At 37.3% G+C, this 11,120-nt stretch overlaps 1 protein-coding gene across 1 annotated transcript in view; it reads right to left on the reverse strand.

Moving 5' to 3' along the window:
- Nucleotides 1-8,714, reverse strand: part of LOC146636205 (Fc receptor-like protein 5) — a 64,538-nt gene extending 55,824 nt beyond the window's left edge. Inside the window, exons 1-5 of the mRNA XM_085349480.1 lie at nt 8,660-8,714; nt 5,193-5,228; nt 4,946-4,947; nt 861-1,125; nt 144-401 (exon numbers count right to left, since the gene is read on the reverse strand). Coding sequence (XP_085205606.1) covers nt 144-401; nt 861-1,125; nt 4,946-4,947; nt 5,193-5,228; nt 8,660-8,696 — 598 coding nt within the window. The 5' untranslated portion in view covers nt 8,697-8,714. The remainder of the gene's footprint in view (nt 1-143; nt 402-860; nt 1,126-4,945; nt 4,948-5,192; nt 5,229-8,659) is intronic.
- Between the last annotated feature and the right edge of the window lie 2,406 nt (nt 8,715-11,120).

Raw genomic sequence — 11,120 nt, forward strand, 5'->3', positions numbered from 1 at the left:
CAACTTTATTGGAAACTGTTTACACATATTAACAGTTGAGATACAAACAGAAACATGAAATCAACACAGAAAACTTCACATTGTATGTTTGATAATCATGAGTGAATGTATATTTCAAACTAAATTACTGAACTCACAGGTTTTCTCAATGGTGACATCATCACTTATATCAGTGTAGTAAACTGGGTTTCCTCTTGTTCCTCTGCAGCTGTAGATTCCTCCTTGAGATACTCTGATATCTCTGTTTTGTTGATCTCTGATTTGACCTTCAGAGGTTCTTTGGGTTTGTGTGAACCACTCATATTTCCATCCATCAGAGCTCTGCACAGAGCAGGTCAGTGTCACACTGCCCCCTACTGGTATGATTGTTGTTCCTGCTGTCAGTGTGGCCCTGGGTTTATCTGATGTTATGAAAGAGGATATGATATGAAAAAATGTGTTTTTCATTATAACATCATTAAGAACATTAAAAAAAACACAGTTTATATTTACATTAATATTTTCTGATCTCTAAAGAACCACGGTCTAAATGTTTGTCCATTCTATAGTCCTGAATGTAAACTAATGCTGGTTAGTTGGTTTAGATAACAGAAACATCATCACTTTAAACTTCATGAAGCTTTTCATGTTTCTTCTTTTCCTTTAGAAATGTAATTAAATTTAATTTCATCCACGATTGACTCTGTTGTTAAAACTCAATTTGTTAATTTTGTTAATGACAACTTGTGAGTATTGACGCACTGACTTTACACTGGTCCTGGTTAAAGTTCAAGTTTCAATGAATAATTTAATTAAATGTTGTTCAGTTGAGTATTTGAACAGGGATCATACATTTATGCTGTCGGTCACCTAAGACTTACCTAATACAGTTATAGAGACAGTATTACTGATCTTTTTATCATGTGAGCTCATCCTGTCACCAATGCACTGATATTCACCACTGTCACGTGTAGATGTAATTTCTAATTTGGAGTCTTTGTTTGGCCTGTAGGAGAAAACTTCTTGACCATCCCTGTTGATTTTGTAAAACCAGTCAGTGTCTTTTCCTTCTTTCATGTCACATTTGAATGTAACAAACTCTCCGGTGAAAAAACTGGACAATTTGGGTTCAATAGTTAGCACACACTCAGAAAAATAAAGGTGCCAACTGGAACCAAAAGTGGTTCTTTAGACTGATGCCATAGAAGAACCTTTTTTGGTGCCACAAAGAACCTTTCAAACAATGGTTCTTTGAAGAACCATTTCTTTCAGTGGTTCATTGAAGAACCTTTAAAGGTGCCCCAAAGAACCATCAAGAAATGGTTCTTTGGGGCACCTTTAATGGTTTTTCAAAGAACCTTTTTAAAAAGGTCCTTCAAATGGTTCTTTAAAAGAACCATTTTAAAGAACCTTTTTTGAGTGGTTCTTTAAAAAAACCATTTTAAATCTTTCAAAATAAAATGCATCATAAATTGAATTTGAGTAGGGTAAAATAAATACGAGCACAGCATAGACATATATTAATGGTTTATTGTCATTTTGTAGTTACCAAAAGACAAAAAGGCATTTTAACCCTCAGCACAACATCACTATTAATACATGTCACATATTAGTGTTTTAAACAGTAATAATTAAATATATTTGCTATACTATAAATAAATATATATAAATACTATAGCTACAGATAACACAACAAATAATACATGTATTGTTTAATTAATAAAACATCAGAAAGTGATAAAACACATTAGAAATAGCAATAGCTTCATAACAGACCAATAAATCAACACATTTTCATCAGCAGATGTTTGCATGTTCAGTAAAAATATTTCAACAAGTTTATGATTAAAATGATCAATGAACTTCAGCCTTACGCTATGTAATGTACATTTCATGTTGTACTCATGGTCCTTTGTTAGTCCAGTTTAGGATAATGTCTCTGACGTATGTATCATATCAAATATATGTCATATCAAAACAAGCCCACACCTGCAGTTGTTTCAGTTTTTCACTGGTGTTTCCTGTCAGCTGGTCAACCTCACTCAGGCAGACATCCATATCAGCCAACCAAACGACAAGTTCCTCCCTTTGTGCTTCAAACCCCTCCCACTCTGAGACAAGGAGCTGAAAGAGAGAGAAAAGAGTCAATTATAAAGAAGAGAGAGAAGTGAAACCCTCCTCAGAAGGTCTGACTCGCATACCTGCAGTTGACCTGTGATGGACTCCTGTTTGGCGTTCACGTCATCCCTCGCCGATGCCAGCAGCCGAGTCTGCAGGGTGCCCTGGAAGAGCTGAGTTAATGTTCGACTCCTCCTGGTCAGGCTCTCCAGCTGGATGAGCCGAGGTCTCCCCTCTCACCGCTGCCTCTGAACACAGAAACACAAATTTCATCTGAAGCAGGAGGTGCAGATTTTTTGTGCTATTCTTTTCTAAATCCAGGCTAGATCACGTGGAGGTATTTGGAAAACTTTTTTGGCCAGTGGACGACTGTTGTCTTGCAGAAAGTCAAATCAAACATATGCGATACACAATTAATTCACAAGAACACATAAAAAATAAGTCCAGTTCTTGCCTGATTTCAAGTGAAATCTGCATCAAAACAGGGTGACAGAAGTAAAACGAGTGCACAAAGCCTCACTTTGTAAAAGCCTGCTATTACAGTTCTCCTCTATGCAGACGACTTTCCTGTTTTCAAGGCACAACTTGGATCTGCTGTACGAATCTTATGAATACACACTAAATGAAACAATAGTGTGCATGACTCCAGATTCTGATCCCTCATCCTAATATGGTCCCAACATAGCAACAGCAAGAAAGCAAATGTTGAGGCTTCAAAATACAAAGTCCATAAACCAATGGCTGACGTGGGTTTTATCATAAGGGTGATAAATATACAGATTTCAGTCTGTCTTAGAGATTTGATGTTCATTTACCTGCAGATGCACTATACATACCTGCTCCATGGTTTTTCACAACATTTTGCACATCACTATTTAATACAGGAAGTAGGTGAACTAAAACAAGTCATCTTTCTTTGTGAGAGGACCATATTAATGAAACAAACCTCATCATAGGGAGCCCTAAAGATGCTCCTGCTGCTTCTCTTCCTCCTCATCCTAAGCTTCCTTCTCCTTGTCCTCGCCTTCCATCCAATTGTAATTCAACCTAATTGTGTTTCTCCCCCTCCTCTTCCTCATTTTGTTGGAGCTGTGAACACAATTAATGTGAATCTGGATTAATTTGTGCAAACAAGAAAAATCTACAGCTTTTTGGTCAGAGGTGCTCTTGTGATTTAAGCCGGGTAGAGTAGATTTATGTGTTGATGCTACCTGCTTCAGCTCTGGCTGCTGAGTGATATTTACACCCTGGCTGGATTACAAACTTTAACCATGTGCTGAACTTTGGCCCAGCGTTGATACCTCTTGTTAGTATAACGACCTCTTCTTAGCTTGTATGTATGATGGTGGATAAATGAAATATAAAAAAAAATTAACTATATTACAAAAGAACATCTATCTTGGAAACATCAAATGACCGGAGCATAACTTGTCAACTAGTCCGAAACTAAGTTATGCAGGAACAGTCAAAGACACACCTTCTCATGTCACATTTCTATTCATTTCTATATAATTTGATTAGACAATAAAGAGTTATCTAATCGAATTATTCATTCAAAACTCTTATGCATAGCTGCATTTTATACAGCTCATACAGAATTCAAAGTACAGGTTCATGTGAGTATTTAATGTACGGCTCAGATCTACAGAATTTCAGAGTTTCTAGAGCAGACAGAGCTCACGCCACAACAGGCTTCAGGCGCCATTTTAGTGACTTTAACAATATATTAAATTTTAATTTCGGTCTAGCTGACATTAGGTTATGTACGCAGCACGCAATTGAACCACATATTTTAGAAGCCAAAGGTTCAAATTAGCTGGGAGCAGCTTCACTTAATTATAACAGTGGTTTTGTTAGGAAAACAGTTGGATACTAAATTGCGCTGACATCAACGGCTAACGTATCTAGCTAATCGCTACTGTTAGCACAACATTAACAGCAAGCTACAATGACGAGTAACAAAAACAAAACAGTAATAAGGTTTTAATGAAAATGTTTTACCTTTTCCAACAGTCCCAGAATCCACAGCTTCAAAGTCCAGCAGGTACTGAAGACTGTTATCCGTTTCGCTGTCACCGTCCGTGAGGTTTTTTTTCCCGAAAGGTCAAGGCCCGCCGCTCGCACACTCTGTCTGCATCCCAACGACGGACCCCTCCGTCCGCTCCCGGGAGGTTATAGTATGACGTGTTCTGACGTCACTGTCTCTCTCCCTGTCATTTATTTGGCTCGAAACACATATTAACAAATTGCTCAGTGATGAACAACTACTCAGATCATTTACCTAAGCAGTGCGCTTTGTCAAAACGAAGTGTGTGTTCATTACACTGACATTCTGTTCTGCAATTGTTATTTACTTGTATTTTATAATTTGACTTTACATACTGCTGGGTGGTTTGTAAAGTTTACAATAACTAGTATTATCATTATGCTATATTTTCAAAAATATATAATAATCTCAAAAGCAATGCCTTGGAGTAGAAAATAGTAATGCTTTATTAAAATTTAAAACTAAAGTACAGTATTTGAATGTGTGTATTGTGTCTACTGTTTGCAAATATTTCTAACTTTTATTTGAATATTCAGCTTCCTACCATCTTCTCTTAAAGGGTAATTGCCAGGTATCCCGCCCTCCCCATTCGCACACACATGCACACAAAGAAAACACACAGTATAATTCACAGCCTCATTATAGTGAATAAATATTTATGCCATTTACACCATCAAACTTAGATTGCTAAGGATGAAGAACCTTTTGTTCTTTAAAGAACCATTTGTAATAGCTGAAGAACCATCCACAAAATAAAAAGGTTCTTTGACGTATGATGGTTCTTTAAAGAACCATGAAGACATCTGAAGAACCATTTAAGAACCATAATTTTTCTGAGTGCAGCATCTAGAATCCAACACAACCACACAGTTAACAATCTGAAACACTTCATGTACTATTGAAGGCACAACCTTTCTTTATATTCACAAAATTATAAATAAATAAATAAAAGAAAAATGTAAAGTGCTTAAGACTGAAACAGTAGTATGTAAACAGAAGTAAGATAAATGAAAAAGAAAAACAAAAAAAGTGAAACGTGTTTTGTCACCTTGAGCGTGTCCAGTGCAGAGAAGCGTACAGAGCACTAAAATAAAGACAGAAACTTCAGACATTATCAAAGTAGCGACACTCAAATATGTCTCTGTAGGTTGTCAATCATCATAAAACAGGAAACAGAGTGGAAAGCAGACATGACAACACAAGTTTGACAACATGAACCAGAAGACAGGAAACATGACAGACTAACACAGAAGACCTAAGTGAAACATAACTAAACTAAACGCAACCAAAGGCAACCAGGTACCTACCCCTGGTTTATTATTACTAGTCTTATTGTTTGTGGATCTGTAGTTCTAGCTTTAGTTGTTGTTTGTTTTGTGATTTCTAGTTCTTGGGTTTTGTTCCTGTGCCCCTCATGTTTAGTTCTGTCATAGATAGATAGATAGATAGATAGATAGATAGATAGATAGTGTTCTCCTCTGTCTCATACTGAACATAAACTATTTTTTGAAGTGGCACTAGTAATTTGTGTGCCTTCTTATTTGATGCAGCACACCTGATTGTTCTGTAAAGAGATTTAAATGGTTATATAAAAAACGCCTGAGGCCTTGGCTGCATTTTTAGGTAAATGGTATTAAAGAACTTTGTTTGCAAAACTTGTGCATAATTTTTAGAAATGTACAATTTCTATTTGCATTTCAAGTTATGAAAATGATTCGTTAAACATGTTTGTGGGTTTTACAGTAAAAAATAGAACTTTTTTCTACTCGGATTTTGAATTTTTTGTCTGGATTTAGATCAATTGTGCTAATATAGTATACCAAAATGAAAAAAACAAACCCTCAAATTTCAGATATTTGAGGTTGTGCTGAAAATAATGGTACCAATCGAAGCAAGATAAACAGTTTTTAAAGGTGAAATATAGAAGTAAAATCAAAAGTAGTCAACAACAGTTGTAACTAGAAAAATTTGCATTTCCTGCGAAAATGCTGTGTGGATGCCTTAACGCTGAAGATGTCCGCTGAAAAAAGCTGAAAAAGTTGAAAACCAAAAAAAAAAAGGTTGCCCTGAGCAGGATTCGAACCCGGCCCTTCTGGTCTAACGGCAACGACTCTCCTCACTGTACCAAACTCATTCTCACAAAGAAGAGGTGGAGAGACTGACAATTCTGGTGAAATTAGCAGAAGCTGCTTAGAATTGTGCTGATAAGAGGTGAAAAGGCTAAACATTTGGCAGAAAAGAGGTGAATCAGAAGAATTTCTGCTGAAAAGAGGTAAAGAAGCAAAAAGATGAGCTGAAAAGAGGTGTAGAAACAGAAGTGCTTGCTGAAGATGGCTGTATGTGTAATGACACACTGGAGAGTGTCAAGAAAGCAGAGCGCATGCAAGGAGGGAACATGTGTAGCAACTGTCACAGGTAGGATTCGAACCTCTGCCACCGGGTCTCACGGCAGCTGCCCTACCCTCTGAGCCAAATGAGTTCTGGTCACAAGCAAAGATATGATGAGAGGGAAAATGTGCACTGTGGAGCAGAAGCTCAAATTAGCAGAAAAGAGGTGAAGAGGAAGAACTTTGTTGTGAAATGAGGTAAAGAAACTGAAATTTGTGCATAAAACAAGTGAAAAAGCTGAACTCTGAAATCCTGCTAAAACAGCAGAAGAGGCTGATATTTTTCAGCTACTCATTGAGCCAAACTGGTTCTCACGTAACTGAAAAAAGGTGGAAAAGCTTAAAATTCTAATGAAAACAGAAGAAGAGGCTGAGATTTGTGCTGATAAGAGGTGAAAATGCTGAACCAATCAGAGGTACTGCTTCTGTCTGCTTCATCAGGCTGTGTACTTGTATGTATTTCTGCCATAGACTGTTAACAAGAATGTGAGGTCCATATTAGAAAAGCTGGTAAAATCATAAAAGTTTGCAGAATTGTAATAAATTATCAATATAAATTACCGGTCTGTGATAGTGTATAAATTTGTAATGAGAAAAACGTGGGGCCAAGGTGGAATCGAACCCACGACCTTTGGTCTGAAGAGCCGTGTCATCACCAATCGGGCCACCTGGAAAGGGGGCGGGGCGCCTTAAAAAAGAGGGTGATCAGCAGTCAGAATTTGATCGCGGTGAGAGGTGGAAAAACGCCGTTTTTTGGAGTTACAAAACGTCGTGTAACTTAAAAACTAGGTGGGATAGAAGCATAATTCTTGCACTGGGTGAATCAGCGGACTTTGGTGTACTTTGACTGCGATTTCCATAGCTCTTTTGTATCTCCGTCGCGGAGATATGACGAGAGAAGAAACGGCTTCATTTTCGGAGTCTGAAAAATGAGAGGACAGATTTCCACCCCTCAAACAAATGTAATTTATGGCTCAACGGTAAGATGACTGCAAAAACTGCTTAGACCGTGAGTGTCAGCAGTGTCTGAAGATGAATTGGCACAAGCCTCATGTCTTAACTTCGCTTTGTCAAGGAGATATGACGATTTGAAAATGCCTTCAGTTTCAGTATTTCAGCTCTGAGTTTCACAACCTCCCCATAGACTTTGAATGGGGAGTTTTTAGACCTTGTGTCACTTCGAGGCAAATTGTGAAAAACCCGTAACTCTCACAATAATTATAGTGACACTGTCTTAAAGCCAGCAAAACTACCTACGTTTTGATGTATAATTTGTGGAAGTTGAGTGGAAATTGAGCGAGTAGCAAGAAGTTGTTCAGACATGAAGAGAAAATTCAGAACGGACGAGTGTGCACTGGGAGTTAATTGCATAGCAACCATAGCAACGCATGTATTTTCTGAAAAATCACAATTTTGCAACTGAAAACTCAAAGAGGGATAAGATTAAAACGGTAGAAGATCTGAAAAAGCTGAATCATACAGGAATAGCCCAATAATTTGAGAACATTTTAAAGTTTGAATGGAGTTTCTAGGTGAAAGTATGAGGAAGTAGTTAAGTTTCAAAGACAAGCAAGTTTTAGCAGAATTGTAGAAGTTTCCCATTCATTTCAATGGGACAAATTAATTGTGTGGATGCCTCTGGCATCCACACAATTATACCAGGACCCCAGAGGGTTAAGTCCTGTGTTTCTTTCTGTCATTTGTCATGTCGCACACTCATAATGCTGTGTGTTTCTTTCCTGTTCCAAGTCAATTCCTAGTTTTCAGTTTCTGGTTTATTTTCTAGTGTTTGAGTTTCTAGTTTTGCTTTGTATATGGATGAGAAGTTTTCCAGCGTTAAAGCTATCGTTTTGAGTTTACTCCTCTGTTTACGAGTCCTACACTTGGGTCCAACATCCTGCCTGCCACACAGCAAACCATGACAATAAATCTTTCTTAGATAAACTACACCAGCTCCACACACCGACTCAGATTAGAGTGAACCATCAAACAACATGTTGATAACAAAACATGAGTCTTCTGATCACATGACCTGCAATGGTACAAATGACTGATGCTCTGTTCTTCTTACTAAAACATGTTTATGGATCAGTATGAATCAAACAATAGGAGTCAGTGATGTACTCACAGAATAGGCCCAGCTCACAGAGCAAAGTGGCTCCCATCCTCACATCCAGCAGTGACACGTCTGAAAACTTCTACAACTTTCTGCAAAGAGAGAGAGTGAAGCAGCAGCACAGCAGATACCAAAGAGCTGTGAAGGAAACAAAGAGTTTGTTTTTTTTACTTCTTCTCTCTGCTTCCTTCCTTTTCAACAGAACTAACACTCTTTAACAAGCTCTGACCACCGCATGACGTGTTTATACTTTTTTACATTTATTGAAATGTTCATCTGTACTCTACCTCTCATCCTAAAACAGCTTTGATAGTCAGCAAACCATCTGAGAACCAGAACTTTGTAAACAATTAAGAAAATCGTGGTCATATCGTCGATCGTAGCTCAAGAGTTGACAGTTTGTCTTGTAATCGGAAGGTTGCTGGTTCGAGCTTGTGTGTGAATGGGTGAATGACTGAATGTAGTGTAAAGCACTTTGGGGTCCTTAGGGATTAAGTAAAGCGCTACACAAATACAGGCCAAAATAGACTGATAGAAGAACAAAGTGTTAACTGATGCTGATAAACAGAGATGTAAATATAAAACTGAAAATACATCTGAACTATGAAATTGTGGTTTGGTGATAAATTCACCCACATGTTGTGAGCAAGGTCAAGCTAAACAGAAATAGTGTTGTTAACCAGAAGTGGGCGTGAGGCAAGAGGAAGTCCTTCCCCCTCTCTCAGATTGTATCTCTGTTACTTTAAAAGTGCTGCTGTGTTTATGGTGATGTCAGCTGGGCTGAGTTCATGAGGCTCATGGGTCATGGTTTTGAAATCAAATAAACTTTAAACATGTGACATAGGGTTAGGGTTGGTGCCCACACCAATGTGTCAAAGTTTCACACTTTGTGCTTTATACTTTACAGAAGAAGAGAAAGAAAATGGGGAAAAAAATTAAGGTATGATGTTGTTTCACCCGCAGTTACACCTGTTAATTTCTATTTCTATTTCTTTATTACTATTATTTTTAAATCGGCAACTACTATACACAGAGCACTTAGCAGTGGGTGTTTCCCCTGTTCACTCTCATGAAACCCTTAAAGAGACAGAAGCTCATGTTGTCTTCAAATAACACCTCCATTTGACAAGAGATACCACAGAGTGAGATTTATGCAGCACTTTTCTAGTTTTAATGTTAAAAGTTAAAACTACAAGCCACATTTAAAAAGCAGTTTATATTTAGGTATTTTAAATTTCACAGCAATTCTACAATCACAAGATACCCTGAGATGCACATCTGTGGACTTGAAAAGCAACTTGCTATTTTTATGCAGTACAAACATTTGATGCAGATGAGCTAAAAAGCTTCTGTTGAGGAGCTAAATGAAGGCCTTTTATAAATTAGTGAAGCAGAGGCTTAAACACAGTTGATATTTTATCTCAAACTGCCTGGATCAGTCATATCAGATAGATAAGTGCTACATTTATAGTTTTGCAGCAGATAAATCCTGCTTTTAGCAGAACAGAAAGTCTTTGACATGAGTATATTGAGTATTAACAGGACAAGTTTGTCTAATCTAGCTACTGGGAGGAGGGCACCGGCTATGTGTGTATCCATGGTGTTTGCATAGAAGGCCCAGAGTTGTACTGTCCCATGTTTTAAAGTCTGCATATTGCTGAAAGTCGGGTGAGTGGAGTCCAGATTATCATTGTTAACACTTAAATTTTAAATCCTTTCGAAACCTTAGTGGACAAAAACTGTACACACACAAAATCTGCCATGAAATCGTCACATAAGAATGTATTTTTGTCTTTATTTCATAAATCACCGAATCAACTTGAGATCTTTTGATCTCATTGATCAAGCAATAAGATATTTCCATCAATTTTCAGACATTTTAAGCCTTTAAATGACAGTTTAAACATTTAAATTATTTGTTGTTTGTTGAAATGTTTATTTTGCATATAATATCTAGTAAGGGGAAGGACACTCGTGGTGATTAGAGTCTTGGACATGTCAAAGATCAGCAGCAAAACTGACTTAATTGTAATGTCATTGTTTTGTGAAGTGCAATGGAGAATAATGTCCTATTGGCTTCCATTGAAACCACATTTAAATCTCTCTGCCACTGCAGTATAAAACAATGCATTCTGTATTGTCAGCTTTTCATTTTGAAGAAAAGCATTTGATTTTTTTTTTCACTATATTCCACCAGATTGAACCTTTTTGCTACTGTAGGCCAATGCATGAAATTCTTGTATATTTGCCAGTTGTCTTAGAGAATTGAGCATTCATGTCTTTGTTCACTGCTGCTGCACATGTATGGTCATGATTGACACTGACTTAAAATAAACTGTAAAACCACACTCATCCCTCAAAAAAAGGCCAAAAGCACATAACAATTTAAGATGATCACCACTGTATTTGCTGTTCCAGCTCCATAAAGACAAATGTATTGCAAATTTGTATAGAAAAAAAATAGACATGAAAT

The sequence above is a fragment of the Diplotaxodon limnothrissa genome, linkage group LG3 (assembly GCF_057381915.1).
Source record: "Diplotaxodon limnothrissa isolate DT_005_m linkage group LG3, D_limnothrissa_male_GT1.1, whole genome shotgun sequence".
Taxonomy (NCBI): Eukaryota; Metazoa; Chordata; class Actinopteri; order Cichliformes; family Cichlidae; genus Diplotaxodon; species Diplotaxodon limnothrissa.